This window comes from Diospyros lotus, chromosome 2 (genome assembly GCF_014633365.1).
Source record: "Diospyros lotus cultivar Yz01 chromosome 2, ASM1463336v1, whole genome shotgun sequence".
Taxonomy (NCBI): domain Eukaryota; kingdom Viridiplantae; phylum Streptophyta; class Magnoliopsida; order Ericales; family Ebenaceae; genus Diospyros; species Diospyros lotus.
Genome location: NC_068339.1, coordinates 20206778 through 20229181, shown reverse-complemented (window position 1 = coordinate 20229181; position 22404 = coordinate 20206778). Strand labels below are relative to the sequence as shown.

The following is a 22404-nucleotide window of genomic DNA, read 5'->3' as shown; positions in this document are numbered from 1 at the left end:
GAAAAAATAAATTTAATAAAATTATTTTTGTCATTAAAATTATTTTTGTCACAAGAAATTTAATTTCTTGTGACGTACATATTTTTGTCATATTTTTTTTTTATGATACTATGTTGTGACAAACTATTTTTGTTATAAAAATTATTACTTATTGTGACTAAAAAAATTTGTAATTACATCTTATATAATTAAATATCGTGACAATTTTTTGTGACAAAATTATTTTGTCATATTATGTAAGTTGAATTGGCGTAAAAAATTTGGCGCTAACTTTATGTGACAAAATTATTTTGTCATTATAAATTATCTACATCACTATATTATGACAAAATATTTTGTCAAAATATAGTTTGTCACAACTTTACTCACTTTTTGAATTTGGCATGAGAAAACTCTATTTTGTCACAATTTTGTCACAAAAAAGATACTTTTCGTGACAAAATTTAATCCATCACAATTATTTTTGTCACAATATACTAAATTTCTTGTAGTGACCATTCCCCCATTTTGTCATGCTCTTCTTTTCATTGCATATATAAAAGCTTTTAAATCTTTACAATTTCAATTTTCACTGCAAGCATAACGAGTTTCTAACATTTCTACTTGCATATGTATTATTTTTATATGCATATATCTTTTATGAAAATATGATGCTCTATTCTAGAAACTTATTTTGTTCCTTCCTTGATCCCAGAATGACTCTTCAGTATTTTCTTTAAATGAATTCATCTTTTTATATATGCATGTTTATTTATTCTATGTTTGAAGTAAGTCAGAAATATTTTTATGAAATTTATTTTAGTGCATATAAATATGCTGCAACTCATTTTCTGTAATAAGAAGTATTTATAAATCTGCCTTAATGTAGAATATTTTAAATATATTGAAAAATATAGATAACACTTAATTCTCCCCCTTCTTGGGTGATCTTTCACACAAACATCCATTGAATGAGCCTTCTTTTGGGAGATGGATTGGTGTTTGGATGGCTAAGTACGTGGACCTAGCATATGTATGAGTCTTATGCATGTATGCAACATAAATAAAATGAAGCAGGATCATAAAATTATTGAAGTATAAACAATACTCGGTTACTAGTAGGGATGTGCCTTCACTTTAGAGAGGAATCACATGTTCTATAGGTACCTGCATTCACATAGGCACATCAAGAAAATCCAGCTCCCAAGTGTAACGGGGATGCTGACTACCTCCAGCTTGTGGAGGATAAGATAGTTGTATATATAAAATTATGGAAAGAGTAAAGTAATTCCAAGGGTATCAGTATACCTGTTAGGGCACTATGAAATACCAAACCCTAATAAATATATATGGATAGAATCCTAATAAGAACCCAGAAATCAAGAATAAAATATATAAATCATCTAGCATCAATAGGGGATACCACTGTCGCCACCTACGACTAGGGGTAATGAACATGCTCGAGTCCTTGGATTGCCTTAAACCTGTTGGTCTCATTCGTAGCCTAGTTGTCACCACTATTGCCTTGAGGCCATGCAGGAAGGAGGATTGTAAAGGCCCACTCTCGAATATTCCCGCTAGCATAGGATATTCGAAAGGAGGTCATCACAGAGATGATATAGAACAAACCATAAATAAAACAACAACTCAATTCATTACTAGCAGCGGAAACTAAATTAAGGTTTAGTTACACTTCCAATATCTCATAAGTTTAGGGCTCGAAGGCCATACAAAATAATTAAGAGGCTCTAATGTTAACTAACAAAATAAAAATCATTTCATCAAGCCTCACCAAAATGCTAAATAGGATCTTCAAGTCAGGACGCGTCTCCGTACACCCCTATCCCTGGGCCTTAGTCCCACTGGACTCGCTCCCGAAAACGGCCTTCCCTTTACCTGGAATGGCAAGGAAGATCAAGTGAGCCACAAGGCTCAGCAAGTTCAAGAAGCAATGAATAGCGAACAAGAATCAAGAATACGGTGACACCAAAAGAGGAATCAAGAACTCCACAATTTTATACAAGCTTCGTAATTTATGACTTTATAAATTTCAACTTAAATGCATCACATCACCATATATTACTATGTAAATGTGCATATGAAATTAAGTATCAGAATTAAATCTCGTAGGCTCGTAAGCCATTAAACAACATATGCCAAAGTGCATCAAGAGAATAAAAACTCCCATTCAATATGGAGCCAACCTGCCGGGTTATGGCCACCTTGTCCCGCGCCAGGTGCTCTAGGGTACCCTTTCCCTCCGCGCAAAATATTAGGTGCGCAAAGATAAATAATATTGTGCCACATAATATGATCATATTGAATGTGTGTGAAATGTGTCACGCATTTACTTCCACATCTATATAAACATCATGAATTTCATCTCACAAACCGATACCATAGTTATATATATATATATATTATACCCATCTTACGATACTAAATAGTTTTTCCACTCATATCAAGTATGCACACGAAATATAATAATTTACTCATAAATCAGTTTAATCAATTTATTAATGAATTCTTTACAATTTATTTGTATGCATACCAAACATTTATATATGTATAATTCTATACATAAATTCAAATTATTCAATTTAAGACATCAAAATCAGATACAATATATATATAAACATAATTAAAGAAAAACAAAAAAAAAGTCTTCTGTATAAACAAAAAAATTCCCCTTTACAACATTATTAAGGGAAGGAATTATTTTATGTATATATATATATATATATTATTTGGGTTGAACTTCAATTCTTTACTGAGGCTGCGTGGGTGCTTTAACATGTGTATATATATATCTATATATATAAATGATATTTAATTAAAGAAAGAAAGTGAACGCTTATGGACTTTTAGCACCTTTATAATATGAATATATTAAAATAAAATAAGACCTAATAATCCTATTTTCTCTTGGGCTTTAATGCCTCAATTTCTCTCTCTACTGTGTGCACGTATATGAACCCATAAATGGGTGGATTGAATATGACATGGGGGGATAGTCAAATGTAATAGTGAGGGGAAGAAACTTCCATTCGGTCACCCTTTCTCATTTATATATATAAGTATATATGGATATATATATATATATATAAATGGACCAGCTGGGATGAGGAAATAGACGAACTGGATATGAGTATATATATAAATATACATAAGTGGGTCACCAATAAGCTGAAACAGGGGCAACACATGGTGCTAAATATATATATGTAATTGATTCAAACAATGTATAGGAGGTTTTTGGATACCATGAATGTGTATATAAATATGGGTCACAGTTCACATAGGCACAATACATCGAACAGAGTATATATGTGTATGTATATATATATAGTAACTGGTTGCTTGGCTGGAACAAGGCATTCTAACAGAGCATGTATACATATATACATATAAGTGGGTCTCTGATTTTGGCTAATATAAGGACTCACCGAACAGGGTTATACACGAATATATAGAGATATACAAGTGGGTCACTCGGCTGGGCAACCATAGAGGCTGTTCGCATATATATATCTATATGTATATAGGTGGGTTTAGCTTAGAACAGAACAAGAGGGAGCCGGAGCATGTATATATATATATAAATATATATATACCACTGACTTACCTTACAGAAGAATAGACTCTTGAAAGAAATATAAGTGGCCATTCCAGAAATAAATTTAGGAGTAAATCAAACCCCATTTCGATACATCAAAGGACAACAAGATGCTTAGGAGAAATTTCCAAAGAAAGAAAGAAATGTTATAACAAGAGGAAGAAGAAGATTAAATTACTTGCAGAGAGAGAAACATGTATATACTTATATATATATATATGGATATATTTGTAAACGTCCAGGAGACAGAGCTTGCCCAAGAATTTGATGAACATTAAAGAGAATGTGGGAAGGAGCTTGCCTGAATCGATCCAACGGAAGAGAAGCAGCTGTGACTTTCCTTCGCAGCTCCAGTTGCCAACAGAAAATGGGAGAAGAAGGCAAGGAAGAAGAAAAGAAAATGACGGCCAAATAAAATAGGAGACAGCAATAGTACAGTATTAGGTGCACAGAAAAGAAGAAGGATAAAGTGAGAGAAAAGGCTGCAAGTTGCGCCTATTTTTAGAAATAGGCAGATCTGCCCTTCTAGTGGACAGCATTTTCTGGGGTATTTCAAGCATAGATGCTTTTATTATTATTATTATTATTATTATATAAAACCTAAATTTCCTTTACCATTGGACTCAGCCCAACTCAACAATTTATTGGCCCATCTAAAAGCCCATAATTCCTCCACTAACTAAATTGAGTCCAAAACATTAGTTTCCTAAATTCTTAAAAAAATTAAACCCATACACTTAAATTCATGATCACAAGAACCATAAAATAAGATTGTACAATCTAAAACTATTTCTACGCCCTCAAAGAAATTTACCATTAAATATTAAAATACTTAGACTCACATTTAGAATGCCCTTGAGTTAAAATTAAATATGAAAAACACCTAGACCCAATTTAGGGTCATTACAAGGATACTAACCAATAGAGTCCATTTGTGAAAAGGTCTAGCTGATAAAGAGCAAATGCACGACAAGGACACCCTAGTGTAGTGGAGGGGGTGAGCCCCAATGGACTTGCATGAAGGAATGTTTCCTAAACTTCTCTCATTCCACCGATTGGTGCATGAAAATGTGTAGGGCAAGAGATGCAGTCATTAAATGGGCCATTGTCTTTGCGCCCAAAGACAAATGAAACTATCTTGCAGGTCGTGTCCTGTGCCCAAGTGAAAGAGAATACCAGGTAGAGAGGATAGGGGCCCATCTACCTACTAGCACATAATATGCCTGGAGGCATTCTATTTTGTTGATGTGGTTCGCTAATCTACATTCGCAGATCTATTTTGTTTCAATAGTTCGATAGTTTAGTGCAATACTTATATCCACAATTAGAATAAATATTTTTTTATGGTAATTCGGCAGAGCTCCTACTGAAGCTGTCGACTTCTGCAACCAGAGTATAAATATTTTTGTTTTGGCAGTTTGACAAAACGCTTACTTCCACAATCGGATAAAAAGATAGATATTTTTATTTTGGCAGTTCAACGAAGTGCCTACATCCACAATCGAATAAAAAGATAGATATTTATGTTTTGGCGATTTGGCATAGAGCCTACATCCGCAATTACGTGAATGAGTAATAGGATTCTTGATTTTGGTAGCTCAGCATGTGCGTAATAGCAATGTTTTTGTTTTAGCGGTTTGGCGGAGCGTCTACGTCCGCGATCATATCATCGAAGTAGATAAGCATTTTTGTTTTAACAGTTTGGTGGAGCTCCTACTCAAGATGCCTATTTTTTCATGGAAGGATATATATTTTTGTTTTGGCGATTTGGTAGAACACCTACATTCGCTATCATATAGAATGTCAATGTTTTTGTTTTTTGTGGTTCGGTGGAGCGCCTGCATCCGTATCATATCAATGTGCATATTTTTGTTTCAACGGTTTAGTTTGTCACCTACTTTTGCCATTAAAGATAAGATCCATACTTTGTTCTGGCAGTTTGACGCAGTACCTACGTCTGCAACTAGAGAAAATATCCAGATTTTATTTTGTCAGTTTAGCGTAATGCTTATGTCAGCAATCGTATCCTAAAAATGGAAGTTAAACTAATGGCCATGTTAAGGGATACCCTTATTCAAGGTGCAAAAGTTGCGATATAGTGTCGTCCCTTTCCAAATCGACAGATAACTTATCACAAGGTATTAGAATGCTAAGGAATCTCACGGATATAAAGATCTCGTTTATTCATAATCTTCCAACTTTGAATCCTAAATACAAGAGGTTGATATTAGGTCAAGCCCAGGGGTTTCCATCCCGATGGCTTCCCAGTGTGAACCATGTCAGACTCTCAGTCTTTTTCTAAATTGCTACAAAACAAAGAGCACACATATGTATGTTATCATATTTTTTTTCTTTTTGTTTTACATATGAGTTTTGTTTGCCAAGTTTGGTACATGCACCTACTTCCTGCTAGCATCATGAACTCCTTGTCTTCTAGGAAGGCATAAATTGTTTCCAACTATTTGAGAATGGCACTCGTGAAGCGATCAATATAATGTTGCGTAGCCTTTTGCCCTTGAAATACCCATGGCCTAGGTCATGAGAAACTTTCATCGCAGCTGATTGCACTATACTGCCCTCGCAGGGCTGGAGAAGATTTATGTTGAGTGCCAAACATCTTTCAGTAAGGTGGCATATACAGTAATCTAGGAGTTGTTGCAAAAATACTAATAATTAATTTCTTTTCATCAACACTTCGTGCAACTCCTGCCTCCAATTGAACGGGTAGGCCTCCATTTGCTCTTAAAGTTCCCTCGAGCATGGGGAAAGGCATATTTGAGGAAACTAGCAAGCCTGAGGTATTACGATACGTTTGGATCATGATAGAATGGACCTAAGATACCGATCGACCCAAGCATCCCTAAGGAAGGAGCACTCCACTTTTGAATGACTTCAAGGCTCGTTCTGTAATACCCAAGAAATTAGGATTATTTGAAAATAAGCGTTTTATTAGAAAAACGAAATTTCGGGAAGATTAGTATCTAAATAGCCCAAAAAATTGACCAAATCGACTGTAGGGAGTGCCCTGGAGTCGAGATACCAAAAGAAAATGATATGGCCATGATGAGTATTTCGAGGCATAATTTATGGCATCGAAAGAAATGAGATCGGGAACAGTTTTCGATACAGCTAAAATGCAGCTGTCAATTAGGCTGCAATATCGAATTATTATAGACGACTTTCGAGAATTCAACGGAAGCTTAAGGGGGCTTTGGTTTTTCATAAGGAACAACCCTTTAGTGGTTTCAGGAAGAAACAAAGAGGTTTAGGGCCAAAACGAATATTCGAGCCTAAGTGCAGTTTTTTGAAATTGCCAGAGGGAGGTCAAAACGATATTTTTTCAGAATCGTCAAGGATCAAATGGATGTTTTACGACTTAAGGGTCTTAAATGCAATTGTGCAAAGTTGAGGAGCTTTGTAAAAATGGGCCAAAGTGAGAAAACCAAAGTTTGAGGGGCCAAAGTACAATTTCAGGAAAACCTCCAAACAGCCATGGCCGACCAACCCATCAAATCACCAAAATCGGCCACAGGGAACTCACGAGGGTTGCTTAGGGATGCCTTTTGATGAAAGCGTGGCCGACAACGGCCACAGGGGTGACCGAATTTCAAGAAAAATTGACCGAAAATTGGGTCATTTTTATCAAAACCTGTAAATGGCTATTTTGGTCGGCAAGGGTCGCTTCCAGGCCGATCTAGGGGAGGTGGAGACTCTTAAGGCAACGGGTCGAGTGGACAAAGGGGTTTCAAGGCTCGGGTTTTGCTATAAATAACAATGCTTGGCCGAAAGTTTGAGGAAATGGAGCTTCCAATCGAGGCCGAAATCGAACGAATTGAGCAATAGGAATAAGGGGCTTTTGTTTCCCATGAGGTAAGAATTCTTTTTGTGCATTGTCATGCATTTTGGTGAAGTCTAGAGGGGGTAATCGAAGTCGCCGGAGAAGAGAGGCGGTTTGCTTGGCCGAGCCTTCAAGTGGTCGGTTGGACGTGCTCCGGTGTTCCGTTCAAGCTCCAAGAGGTGCCATGTTGATTGACTAGATGAGGGCTTCAAGATGGCATCGAAATCCCAGAACGCCGACAAGGCCGTCGCCGGAGAAGACGACCGGCGCGTGGCCAGCACGCGCGGTCCTTCACGCACCTCTTAGAGATATTGAAAACTAGAATGTCCTAGTTTACGATGCTAAAGCATTATTTGATCATAAATAGGGATGAAACAAACATTACTCAAAACTTGAGCATTATGTTTATTACTGAAAAAGTTGTCATCAAAATAGTAGAGACTGTTTATCATCCTAGCACTGCCAATCATCCTCCCCGAGTTCTAGTTCTGGAATTCACAATGAGATTTGTAAGAGACAACACAACAATTAGAATTTTTGGATAGTTTGCTCATAGATAAAAGATTATAGGTAAGATTAGGCACATGAAGAACATATTTAAGGTAAATATTTTTTAAAATTTTGATTAAGCCTTTTCTAGCAATTGGTGAGAAACTTCCGTTAACAATTCTAACTTTTTCATCTCCAAGACATGGAGAATAAGTATCGAGTAAGTGGGAGGAACTAGTCATATGATCAATTGCACCTAAATCTATGATCCAAGGTGCAAAATTTGAAAAACAAGATAGAGCAATATAATCACTTGTTTGAGCAATTGACACACTAGGAATACTACCATATAAGGAATTGGACTTTAGCAACTTTAGAAGGTGATCCATCTATTCCTTGACATATGGAATGGTCTTGGCTTCATGAGCAATAGGATAAGTGTGACCAAATTTCTTGTTGTTCTTGGATTTTCAGTTTTCTAGTTTCTTGTGAATGACCCAAGTCTCCCGTGTATGACAAGATTTATTGCAGTGATCACATCAAACTCGAGGTTTCTTCTGTTGGCTTGCCTTATTCACCTTAGCATCATCCATAACCATTGTCGAAGTCTCGGAATGTGTGTCTCACATAATGTAGGCTAGGTCCTTCTCATTAGGCACTTTTATGTTATCGGTTAAGTATTTAATTTTGTCGCACCCACATATATACATTCAAACAGATTGAGACTAGCCTAGAAAGTTATCACCCTTCAAGTGGATAGTGGTGATATGGACAAAACTGGACTTAGTTTTGGTAGTTTCAGATTGAGACCATGTACATACATTCAGATGAAATTTCAAATATAGTGAAAGAATAGGGCTTCAGGTGAACAGCTAGGGTTTTTTTAAAAAGGCTCTGATACCATAAACAAAAATGAAATCAACTGGAAGACTTACTCGAGTAATAGTGAAATTAGCTAACTAATTGAAAATATTACTTGAGTAAGAATATATAAGAACAAGAGAACAAGTTTGTATATATTATAAATGGTGTATACAACTATTTATATACATGTAGCCTATTCCTATATTATAAAACTATATAAATGATGAATCTATACACTAATAGGAAACAATTGGAATAGAAAACTAACTAATCTATACAACTAATTACTGCTAATTACAGTTATACATATTCTATTTCGTATAATGCAAAGGTTGACTAAGCTATATTTAGTAACAAAGAACATATGAGACAGCTAAGGATTCAGTAATGTTGACAGCTAAATCTTCCTGATCTTTAGCCATTACAAGGCAGATCATAGCCACAAGGAGAGGAACATACAACAATTGAAATGAAAGAAACAATAAATGAAAGTGGAAGGTTGAGAGATTTTTTGTTGAAACAAAATTTCATTGATGAAGACGACATGTTTAGAATGGAGGAACTGGAGATCCAGTACAAGGTTTCTGTAAGCCCACGAAATGGGCTGTACCAGAGATGGTAACAACCCATGTAATAATTATTGGGATCCCAGCTATATTTACAACAAAAAATGGATTAAATTGACGATTCAAGACCCAAAAAGGGAAAAAAAATGTAAAAAGAATTAAAGAGATGTGTTGTTGGAAAACTGCTACAACACTCATCTAACAGTACATGTTCCCAACCCCGCCGCTATGCATCACTTTGAACAGGTAGGGCTGGCAAACAATGAAAGATTTTCCGAAACAAAAATCTTAACCTCATCAACCGGTGTCTCTGTTGCCAGCAGCAACCTTGCGATGGCGCTTTGCGTTGGATCTCCTTTCTCTCCTGCGCTTTGTTGGTGTCTTCCTGCCTGTAACCTTTGGGATAACTTCTGTTGGAATGGCAGATGACGTTTTGTTTGGAAGTTTTTCAATAGGGGGTGGAGGATGAATAGCGGCAACAGCAGAGGGAGGAGGAGGAGGTGCCCACTGCTCTAGAATATCTCTATGGTACCCCTGCAAGGAGGTACAAGTTAGTGATGAGCAAAGAGAGGGTGGAGAAAGCAATGGAACTGAAACCATCACTTCAAATCCTGAAACGAGTAATTGAATTGCATCTAATTCAGCCACAGAAAAATCCAGAGAGCAAAAGAATGCATGAAGCGAGTGGGGAAACAAAAAACATTACATTTCAGTGGCAGAATCAGAACGAAACTACACTGCAACAAGAATGGCAGGAGTGGAAGAACAACAGAATTGAAGAAAAATGCTCATTGACATTTAATAGGAAGTAAATTGTGTTGATTTGCCACAGTAACCAAACACGCAAAAGATAAAATGCAAAAAACCAAACACGAGGCAGAATAAAATAGAATGGGAACTGTCACATTGGCCAGTAGTAGCAAGTTTCAGATTTTCAGTCACCTAGCCTTCATTTTCCATAATTATCCACATTCATAATTATGACGTTTAAATTAAAATTTCCGCCCTACGCATCTTCTCAGATGTGTATGCTGTGTGGTGCATAAAGTGATCAGATGGAACAGCTTAAAATTTTCCACACTTGATGAACTAGCAATGTTTTGCAACCCAAGGGACAAAAAAACACATAATACTTATAGATGCCTATAACAACCTCTTTGCAAAAAAAGCTGCATACAAAAACAACCCTTTCCAACCCTAGCAAAGCTGGGAGCCTTGTGTGATACTTTTTTTCGTGTATGTGACATAAGCAAGAATGTTTAGAAAACACGTAAGCAAGCCCCACTGACTTACTCTCTTTCTTGCAGATTTGGTGACATTGTATCAGCTAAGGGATCCAAAAAAATTACCTGAATTACAAAGTTCCGTCTTTCGCAGTCCAAAAACATATTAACAGTCCAATTGGTCTTTGACATGATCTTGTCCCTTACAGTAGAAAAACTAATCTGGTCTCGGGAAGTAAAACGGTCAACTTCATTGAACCAAAGACAAGTAAAGAGGTTGGATATAGGAATATGCTCCTTTATTATCACACAACCTTCAGGAACATCTGCAGGCCATTAATGTACCAAAACTCATATCAAACATGGAAATAGATCCAAACAACAATAGCAATAGATGATAAAGACCATACTCCTACCACTGGTAATAGGAAGTTTTGCCTCAGAATATGGGGTTAAACCCTCCCTTTTATAAAAATCAATCTGGAAGTCGATGGAGGCATTGTCATACTTCGCAGCAGCCTTATTTGCCTCTGCTTCTACAAATACATCAAACCGTCTATAATGCCGTGATATTGCAAAACTGGCATTTTTCCTCCACAAGAACCTGGAAGAGAACCAGCAAGATCGAAGTGAACAAAATTCTGCAGCAAATGGTGCTTGAGTATTGCAGAAAAACAGATATAAAGACATAGGAATAAACTTAAAAGAACAGGTGTATTTCCAGGCTATAAAGCAAATCCTTTTCATCACGAGAAAGTAAAGATACAATCAAATAGCTCTATTCTTTACTACATTGAGATCCAAAATGTCACGAACTTAGTTGAGGCGCCCCCAGAAAACCAGTAAATTAAATTCCTCAAAGAATCACAATAAGAGGTACAAGAAAAAATCAGCAATGAGATTTCAACAAATCTTCACTCAAAAAGAATAATTCTACACAAAAGTGGATGAAATGTTCTTCAGAGTAAAATGAAAAAAATAAAATCAGAAAAGCAATTACAAAGCAAATAAAACAAAGGGAAAGAAAATAACAAACCCTCATTTTGTTCCCATCAATGACTACAGTGCTTCAATTTCCTAGGTAACTCAACTAAACACTAGTTAAAACGCAATTTCAAATTTTTCAGATGACATTCAAACACCATCAAAGGCACCTAAAAAATAAGTATTTCAACTGTCAAGAATATTAAAAATAATCACTTCTATTTCCCTCTTTCATGTGGAAAAAAAAATATGTTAGTTCAACATTTAGGAGATCTAAAAGTGGTCATTTCTATTTACTACTTTAACTTGAAAGAAAATGTTTAAGAATAACTCTGAAACAGTTGAGGAGAGATGGAAATAAAGACGACAAGATAAAACAAGCATGTGTAAGTAACTTATTATTTTCTTTGTCAACATAAATACTTTAGAAACTCCACATGTTGATTCCTATTTACAACCTGTCCCAAGCCCATATAAAGGAGGAGGGTTGCGTAAGGTAGCTGACAATTAACATAAAGCTTGTAGGATTAACCAATATGAATTCTCAATAAAATCAGCAAATCATTGGGGTGTAACCCTCTTAGCAATGTGTTGCATTGCCTAAGTGCAATAAAAGATGAGCTACGACCAATGCATCAACACCCAGATGTAGTCTTAAGTATACAAGGGTTCTCACATTTTCATGGATGAGTGCAAATAAAGAAGTTAGTCTAGAATCATAAACTAAGCGTTGGATTTAGGAATATCAGGACTTTGATAGGAAAATCCATGGAAGTGGTGGATACGATGATTATTGATTATGAGAAAAAATTAATATTATGTGCCTCACAGAGATGAAATGGGCCGGAGAGGAGGCTAAAATGTTGATAGAATCTAAACTTTGGTGCTCAAAGAATAATTAGGTCGGGAATGGAGTAGGGGTCATTATGGACAAGACTTTTAAGGATGGTGGATAGTTGGACCAAATAATATCTTGAAAGAAGGATGAAAATGCATGTGAGAATAGGACATTTTCAATTAACGATATTATTTAATGTGATCCATAAATACTAAAGGAGATGTTTAAAGTTTTGAAAATTATAAAGGAATCAAGCTAAGGGGACACACTAAGAAACTTTGGGAGAGAGTAATTGAAAAACGATTAAGAAAAAAAAAAACAATGTATTTTAAAACCAATTTGGTTTCATGCCAACTTGCCAAGTAGAAAATCAAAGTTATATACTTGCTAATCTAATGGAAAGATCTATAAACAAAAGGATACATATGGTATTTATAGATTTAGAAAAAACTTATGACAAAGTTCCTAGAGAAGTCTTATGGAGGGTTTTAGAAAATAAAGGAGTTTGAATTGCTTATATACACATTTCCAAAGGCATGTATCATGAAGTAAAAACACGTGCGAAAACATGTAGATGAGATACTAAGGCTTTTCCAATTACAATTGGATTATATCAAGGATTTGCATTAAACCCTATCTATTTGCCCTCACAATATCTAGATAGATGTGTCTTGGTGAATGCTATTTGCAGATATTGTCTTGGTGAATGCTATTTGCAGATATTGTCTTGGTGAATGAGACAAAAGAAGAAGTGACTTCTAAGCTAGAGATATGGAAGAAAACTTTTAGAATCTAGATGTTTTAATTAAGCAAATTGAAAACCAAATATACGGAATGTAACTTTAGTAAAAATACAAATGTGGATGAATTTATGGTATAACTTGAAGATCAAGTCATCCCAAGAAAAGATCAATTTAGATTTCTTGGATCAATCATCCACAGAGATGGGAGAGATTATTGAGGATATTACCCATAGAGCCAAGATAGTTAAAATGAAAAAGTACACCTAACATTCTATGTGATAGTAAGATTCTATAAAGTAAAAGAAAAATTTTATAAGATGACTATAAGCCCAACATTGTTGTATTGTACAAAATGTTGGACGGTAAGACATCATGGGCAAAATAAGGGCATAACATAAATGAGGAAGTTACAACAAATGCATGGACATACAAAAAGGTTAAAATTATGAATGACATTATTTGTAATAAGGTTGAACATTTTGAATACAAGATGCATGAGACAAAATTAAGATTGTTTGGTTATATGAGATAAAGACCAATAAAGGCTCTTGTGAGGAGAGTGAATGGAAGAAGAAGTTTGTAACAAAAGAGGTAGAGGAAGATCAAGAAAAACTTGGTGAGAAACTCTTAGGGATGATTCATAAAGACCTGACAAAAAAAAAGGCTATATATATATAAATGATTGATGAGCTACAAGTCATGTAACCAACCCCTCAAATGGGATTACAGCTTGATATGCTCTTGTGGTGTAGATACATTAGAAAATCTGTGGTTGGTATGTCTTGTTTTCTCTCTTTTTCCATCTATAATTTACTAACATCTTACATTTCTTATGTTATTTCCTATATTTTCTTTTTTAAGTGACTAATAATACAATACAATGCAAATCAGAGACTAAAGTACTAAAGGGAATGATTTAGTTATTTCAACACTATTACGTAAAGAGAAATGTGTACTTCAAAATATCATTAATTATTGACAAAGTAAAATTCATGTGGCATTTATTTTTTTTCCAATACTTCCACATTTTCTTTAAGTTTCTAAAAGTTTCTATTTGCAAAGCTGATCAGAATGCAAAATGGTAGACAAACACCCCACTAAGATGTTCTCATAGGAGGTATGATTAGCTAGAAAATATTACCAATTTTAATAGTCAATAAGACACCCTTATTGATATAATGGCTAAGAAATTTACTGCTGTTATGCTTCATGAAATATTCTGCAAGTGTTATTTCATCTAATAGTCTAAATTTTTATTTTTCCTTTTAAACCTAAAGGGTGTCTCCAGTGCATGAAACTCCCTGCTTTGTGAAGGTCTTATACATAGCTTTCCCCTTGCTTTTTTTTCTTTTTTTAAGAAAATGTTTCTACAACTGGAACCCATAACATTCCATTAACAAAAGAGCAACCTTACCATTACTACCAAAAGGTTTCACACTCTCCCTTTTTCTCCCTCCCTCAAGTAGCAGTAAGAAGACGGTTTGATGTGGGAGGCATTTATCTGAGAAATTCCCTCAGGTTTGTCAGTCAGTAATACACACCCTCAGTGAATTCTTTTATTCTTACTTTCCTTGTGCATGATGCCTTTTCTTTCCCTTCTCAGTTTTTTATCAAATAGCAGCAAGAAGAAGGTTAATAGTAGTTCATGAATGAATTTATGATCTTTCATCCTCTTTTTGCCGTTGGCAACTGGACCATGCCTCCATCAATGCTATGCAGCTTCATGTCAATAATGACCTGCGTGAATGCTAATGTATGGGAATTCCAAGATAGAGCATCTCTCTCTCATGGATAGACACAAATGCACAGGGAAATTCATAAGTCATAACTGTGTCTGTTTGTGCAATAATGTCTCAGCAACGTTTCTCTGGATCTTCTCAAATTGGTACTTTGTTTTTTCTTTCAATATATGTTTTGTGGCTTATATATATATATATATATATATGTATGTATGTATGTATGTATGTATGTATGTATATATTTATTTATATTTCTCTAAAGTTTTCTGCCATTTGTTCATCTCATCTCAACTTTTATCTGAATCTTGCAATAAATGAATTTGTCAATATCTAATTTCCTTCAGATCTCAGCTAAGATTTAAAAATGTTTACTCTGTCAGATTCAGATTGGATAAACCAATCAATTCTACTATGGGGTTCAAATTAAGATAACCTATGGCCTGATCCAACCTCAGTCTTTTCTGAAATCTACCTACTAGTAAGTGTCAATAAACACAATGTCTGATGCATGCCAACTACTTGATGGCTGATGACATACCTGAGCAGCAAAATAATGCTGGTGAAGACAAACTACTTATACTTAGGAGGGAAATCAATTTGTATAGGGATCAGTGCAATTGATCCACCTTAAGACCTAAACATCATCAATTAGACAGTTGCCTGTTGGCTTAACTTTTGCAAGCTTCTTTAGCTGTTTGTTGACAAAAACAGAAAAAATTGAAACCCAAAAAACAAAAAAAGAAAAGAACAGAAAAAAAAAGGAAGACAGCCAGTTGGTGATCAATGAAGAACCACAACAAGGAATTATGCAATGCAAGGGCAACACTAATGGATGATAATTCCTGAAAGAATCAACACAAAGGGATAACTTTTAATCAGCCAAAATAACTGAATATCATCAACTGAGCAGTTGCCTTTTGACTTAGGTTTTGCAAGTTTTTTTTATCCTAAGGGCACACCAAGAAAGATGTACACACAAAACGAGAAAAGGGAAAAACAAAAATCCTTTAGAAGTACCTTTCAAGGATTTGATATGGATCTACAACCAACTGAAGTTTTCCATCAATCCAAAGAGAGTAGCGGGCATTAGGGAAAAGCCTGTGTAGTAGAAGCTTTGGAACCTGTCAAACATAGAACAGTTGTCAAAGCATTTCGTTAATGTGGCCTTTCAGCATAAAATACCTAATACATCCAAATTGAGAGTATATATCACAAATCAACACCATAGTCCAAGTTACTTTTCTTCTACACAAGCTATAGATGCATGCTAGATATAAGTTGTCCTTCGAAAGTGTGTATTACTCAAAGTTCTACAAAACTAAAGAGCACTCAACAAGAGGAAGGCACTAGGCTGAGCTTCTATCACATGCTAAGGATATGACTGCCAGCAGGAAGTTAGCAATGACTCAAACCAGCAACCCATGAAAACCAGCAGATCCACAGTCAACTTCACTGCTAGAAGAGGGCAACCCATGATGTGCAGAACCAATAAAAAGAAACTGAACCTCATCAGTCACAAATTTCTTCCAAATTTTGATAAGTAGCGTACAGGCTAAGAAGTAACTGCTGTTCAGAAAACTTAGATATGTCACGTGATCGCATTGATTGGAAACAGTGTCATGTATATAAAATTTTAACTCAACTACACCTTACAACAATAACTTCTGGGATGTGTTTCCATCACAAAGTGATATAGAAACAGGGCCTCATGTATCATTCCACTCCTATAGTTGTGAGCCTCATTGGAAACACTAAAATTGAGGTAGACTCAAGCGAAGGTAGGCCCTCCACTCCATGGAGAAGTGGAGCTAGCATGACAAGGGCACCATGTGATTGGATGGAAGAAATGCAGCGGCACGTGGAAATTTAAGATCTTAGATAAACCGCACCTAACAACATAGTTTTTTGAAGGTGAGCATGAGTCATCTAGACACTTCAAAATTAAAATAAATAAATAAAACAAAAGGTAAAAAGAAGAAGCCCATTAGGAAATTGAATGAAATAACCAAAACAACCAAGAACGAAAGAACCAAAATCCTGAACCAGGAACAATATATCCTCCCCCAACCATAGCAAAACAGGAGCCTCGTGCGCTAGATACACCTTTTATGGAATGGGAAAAAGAATGCAGTATATCACATCCTCTAAATGTAGTGAAATGGGGGAAGACTTGTATATGTTATTATTAGAATCAAGAAACTTCTAAAACTAGATTGCTTTTGACAATGAGATATATAGCAAAATAACATAATCTAGGTTACTGCTTTTTCAAGTTAATCAAGAGAACAGCATATTTTCTCAGAACATGACCATGGTTTTTTTTTTTTTTCAAGCCAAAACCCTCCCATCTGAAGATTTTTTTTTTTTCATGTCTTCTTCCCTCCTAAGAAAATGTTTAACAAAATAAATATGAAAAGCCATTAAGGTTGCTAGGATCACTAGAATCAATGTTTTGGAATGAGTGTACAAATCTGTTAATTTGCCAGGGTATTACCAGTTTGTGGAAACATAAATTTGGACAGCCAGCATGCACAAACTCAAGGTATCTCTTTGAATAAAAATTAGTATTAAAGAGTTGAATAGATATAGCATAGCAGCCATTCAAGCGAGCCACCTAATCTTAGATACATTTATTTAATGATAAGTGATCTTACACACAATACCTAATAAGCAACAAAAAGAACAGCATATTGTGCCTTAATCCCACTACATGGGGTTGGCTAGACACAATACCTAATACTTTAATGAAATTAAAGAATTTCTTATTTCAGTAGATGTGCTCAAAATTGTTTAAGAAAAGAGAGTGTCAGCATAGGCAATGGCTTTCTCATGAAGTAAAAGGATAAAACCAATGTCATTCAACAATATTAATTGAATAAAAAGGTTTTAGCAAGTACTGATAAAGGCTGAAAAAGTAAATTTCTACCTTCCCGTTGCGTCTAGGATCAGTGTAAGGAAGGTTACGAACAAGAACAATTCTCCACAATCCAATCTTCTTGCTACTGCCCAGTGCACTAGAATTTCTCAGAAAATTTTCTGTTTCTTCATCAACAAACATAAAGAAGCAAACATTTTTCTGAGCAGCTTCACTAATATTCTCTGGTTGTTGTATTATGTCATAAGCCCCTAGTCAAGACTCAAAAGCACACTTATTAGAATTGCAATCCACAAGTTTGAATACAGGAATTAAATTCTTAATAGGCTTACAAGAGCAATACCAAAGATTGCTGATGCCACCACGACCCCATGACATTGCTCCATTTCAAGAAGGTCAGGATCCCCAATATCAAATCCTGTCTGGCGTCCAGGTTTACTTCCTCTGACAAATCTGTTTGAGTAGATAAAACCAAAAAAATAAGTAAAATGGACAAAAATGAGAGGATGGCAGCAGAAAAACCACTATGATGTGGTTTACCATTGAATAACTTTAAAAGAAAAACCTGCAATTTTTTTAAGAAAAAAGCAAAAATTGGTAATGAAATGACCATTTCATATAGAATTTCCTGGAAAAGAATGTCATACCCACAATGCACGCTCATTGACTCTCTTATGTCAAAGGAATCATTCCTCTGCCTCAGAGAAGGATATCCACCAAATTCTGAGCCTCCAAACTCGCTTCCAGTTAAATTTTCTTCATGGATGTAGGTTAACTGCTTAAGTATAGGAGAAAAAGATGGGACATTTGGCATCAAGGAAATTGCATCTTCCCCTGGAAGGTAGCATACCGGACATGCTGAAAGGCAGAAAAGCAAAAAACCTCAAGAAACTTAACATTTTAGTTACATGTGCCCTCCTTAGTTTTAAAACAGGTACTTGACCATTGCAAACTCCAACTCAGTACAAAGCTTAGCTTATTAGAGAGATGGATAATTTTATTTTTTATTTTGTCAACACGTCTTAATGCATGGCCAAATATGCGTAAGAAGAGCCTCCATGTTGAATTGTTAACAGCTATTTCATCTATAATCTTGAAGTACCAGAGAAGGGTTTTCTTCACTATTTGTGTTCTCAACAATAATGATATGCATTTCCATTAAAAAAAAAACATGGTGGCAAGTTACAACTGCTAAAGAACATCATAGTTTTCAGAAAAAATTGAAAGAATCTCTACAATTTATAAGACCTCAAACTTACGACGTGGTCCAGTTCTTTTCTTATCAGCTGGTGGTGGAGGCAGGGTAAAACTTTCACATGGATTTCCAGGTGGAAGACTGTATCCTGTAAAATATGCAGGAGCAGCAGGGGGAGGAGGAGGCTGCAATATACTTCTGTTTGTTCCCATATGATTCCACATAGTAGATAAGATATTATTATCATTATTTTTCTGTCCATCTGGAAGTGAAGATTTCTGATAGATTAAAGGCTTGCTTCTATTAAATGTAATATGCTCTATAGGAGTGTGATCACTTGCAGCTTCACCTGAAAATGTCCAAAAAATGCTTGAATTATTCTTTGCTCAAATCAACATAAAACACAACCACACCAACATACAAAATTGTGACATGGAAACAATGCTGTGCATTCATGTCAAGAGATATTGTGATCAATATTAGGAGAAGATACGTTGATGAATAACATGAGAAGTTTTGTTGATCAATAACATGCACGGAAGATTATGGCAGCTGAAGGCCCACTCGGGGAAAATTACTAAACTGGGATATGTGTGACGTGGAAATCAAAAAATTTCCAAATAAACTTAAGCCATAATACAGTCCAATAGAGACAAAAAAAAAACATTTAATATGAAAACCCAAACTCAATAAAGAAACAACATATGGTTGATTTTCATGATTATTGTACGAGACATCAAATTTGGGGCAGTAATTATTTAACAAGCTTCACTACTATTGTCAGTCCAAGCATGAAAACAAACAGATGGCTGCCACTTCGAAGATGACTTGCTCAAGCTCAGAGAGTTAAGAAGAAACTGATGCTAGTCATGATCCAATTAGTATTCAAATTCAATATCTGAGCTTCCACAACAAAGTTGATTAAACCAAGTAATTCTGAACCAAAATCAAATCATGCATAACTGAAAAAGAACGAAAAGAAATACGGGGTATCGAACCTTTGCCAACATACAATACCCATCCAAAAACTGCAGCAGAAACAACACACAAGAGCAGCATTCCAACCTTTTTCCGGCCGGCAAATTTACAGATCCTATGAAACAAACTCTCCTTATCTTTGTTCATCTTAGAAGGCTTACGGGCACCGAGCGGGGGCGTAGTCTGGATTGGCGATACACTGTTCTGGAATTGCTGTTGCAATGATCCATAACTCCCTGAACTCCGAAGACCCAATGGCAGTGTTGTCATTATTGTCCTCCAAATCCCTGACCTCTCTTTCTTCTCATCTCCCCAACTCCAAAAACCACAATTCCTCTTTCCGCTTCGAAATTCACCTCCAAATCCAGACCCAGTAACCCAAATTGGCCCCCGAGTTAAAAACACGCCTCAATTTTCACAGAATCAACGGAATGCGCCAACCAACCAGCCAAAGATACATCCTCTGAAACTTGAACTCAAATCCAACAAAAATTCCCTCTTTTATTGCTATAAAAATATCCAACTGGGTATAAACAAATCAGAATAGTTTGAACGAGCGAGGGTACATTAACCCACATGAACCGAGCACAGTTTCCCAAATCAGCCCAAAATGGTTTCCCAAGAATAAAATATGAAGAACGACTGTACACTCACAGATCAATGAGATGTGCTCGATATAATGCTCGAAACAGAAATGGATATCTACGCTTGCGAATGATTTCTAGGGGTTTTGCGCGTGAATCAAAATCTTTGGGACGAATCGAAGATCAAAAAGCCGAAGAATTCCCTGTGCATGAGCAGGAAAAAATGATCAAACAAAAAACCAAAATAATTATTGAGAAATTAGTCGTCTATTTATAGCTATACATACGCTAATTTGATTTTCTGATTTGAAGTGAACGACCGCCAGTGGTACCAACGCATGGTGCTATCTGAACAGTTGCTTGCCGTTTGTAAATTGTGTTTTTTTTTTTATATATATATTTTTTAAATTTAATTTGAATTTGTCTTCGTATTTATCCACTGACTACACTCATCATAATTTGATTATCGATATCTTATATACTCTCATAAAAAAATTATAAGCTATTTAGTATATTTTATAAGAAAAATACTAAACAATATCATTAATTACAAACTTTAATTCTCCAATTTTGTTACACTAAACTTTCGATCATCTTTTATCTATTATCATGTTATTTATAAGTCCTTAATTCCATCGAAATTTTATGTTTCTTTATCTTCTTGTCAATCTACTATGTAAATAACTGAAAAATTTTATTATATTATATTTAATGTTTTTAGATTCAACATATATTGTAATGTTTTTATTCTTATATCACACTTCTTCTTGCTACACTATATTCTTATATTTTGTTTTTATATCACACCCTTTACTATTACATCAACTTTCTTATTTTTTTATATGTCACTTAAATATCAAAATTAATAAAAAAAATATCCATATACCTATAAATATACTATTTAACAATAAGTAATACTATTTATTTAGACTGCAAATAGATTTTAGTCTAATTAACACATTTTTATTAAAAACTTATATATCAGTATTTTTTTATTTTTTAATATATTAATTAAAAGTGAAAATAGATAAATAACATTACACATTCACTATAAAATAATAAGATCAAATTAGTGTTGTGAAGTGAAGTGGGGGCATCATTTGGGGGAGCAATAATTGACACAAAGCCGCAATGGGAGCTGCCATTAGGCTATGTGACCATTCCAATTCCAGTAGAAGATTGGTGGGTTGGAATTGGATGGGTCAATAAGCCACCAATCTTTTGTTTTATTGGGTCTAATCTCTTCAGTTTGGAAGTGGATCAATTTTGACTGACTCACTCTTTGGATTAATTTTGCCAACGCCTTGAGAGATGTTTAATCAGTCTTCTTATTAGAAAATAGATATATTTATTGTTGTATTTTATATTTATAAAAGCCACGTTAACATTAAGATAAAATGTGTAAAATAAGTATAAGATAATTTCATTATATGAAAAAAAAAAAGATCAATAGAAATTCTTATGAGAATAGTCGGTGCATTGAAACAAATAGAGAAAGGTTAAGAAAAATTTTGTAGAAAATTATTACATAGATGATCACTAATTGAAATTTTGGGTTATGAAAAACGAGATCATAAGATAGTAAAACCCATTTAAATGATCTAATCAAGTTTTAGGCCTCTGTCCATCTTAGTATTTAATGGGATGACCTATTAAAGGAACCCTAAGATTAGGTCCCTTATTCCATCCAAAATTCTGATGGAAAATGTCCATATAGTTACTAAAGAGAAGATGAAACATTTAATTATAATCAGTGTTCTAAAATACATTAGGTGTTAGTCGGTTGTCAGGTTAAGGTCTAGCGTCTATATGGGGCCTAGGCGATGCGTAGGAAAAAGGTTGTTTGCTACAGCAAGGAGCAATATTTTTTACTTTTTTATTGAAGGCGGAGGA

General features: G+C 35.0%; 1 protein-coding gene across 1 annotated transcript; it reads right to left on the bottom strand.

Annotated features, from left to right (window-relative positions):
- Positions 1 to 9271: 9271 nt before the first annotated feature.
- On the bottom strand, positions 9272 to 20916 carry LOC127795854 (probable hexosyltransferase MUCI70). The gene is made up of 10 exons (XM_052327783.1): positions 20799 to 20916; positions 19948 to 20714; positions 19014 to 19298; positions 18402 to 18612; positions 18098 to 18207; positions 17806 to 18005; positions 15897 to 16000; positions 10992 to 11179; positions 10702 to 10901; positions 9272 to 9886 (listed from the first exon to the last, which is right to left on the bottom strand). The coding sequence occupies exons 2-10, from the start codon at positions 20195 to 20197 to the stop codon at positions 9650 to 9652; spliced, it is 1785 nt and encodes a 594-aa protein (XP_052183743.1). The 5' UTR covers positions 20198 to 20714; positions 20799 to 20916; the 3' UTR covers positions 9272 to 9649.
- Positions 20917 to 22404: the final 1488 nt, after the last annotated feature.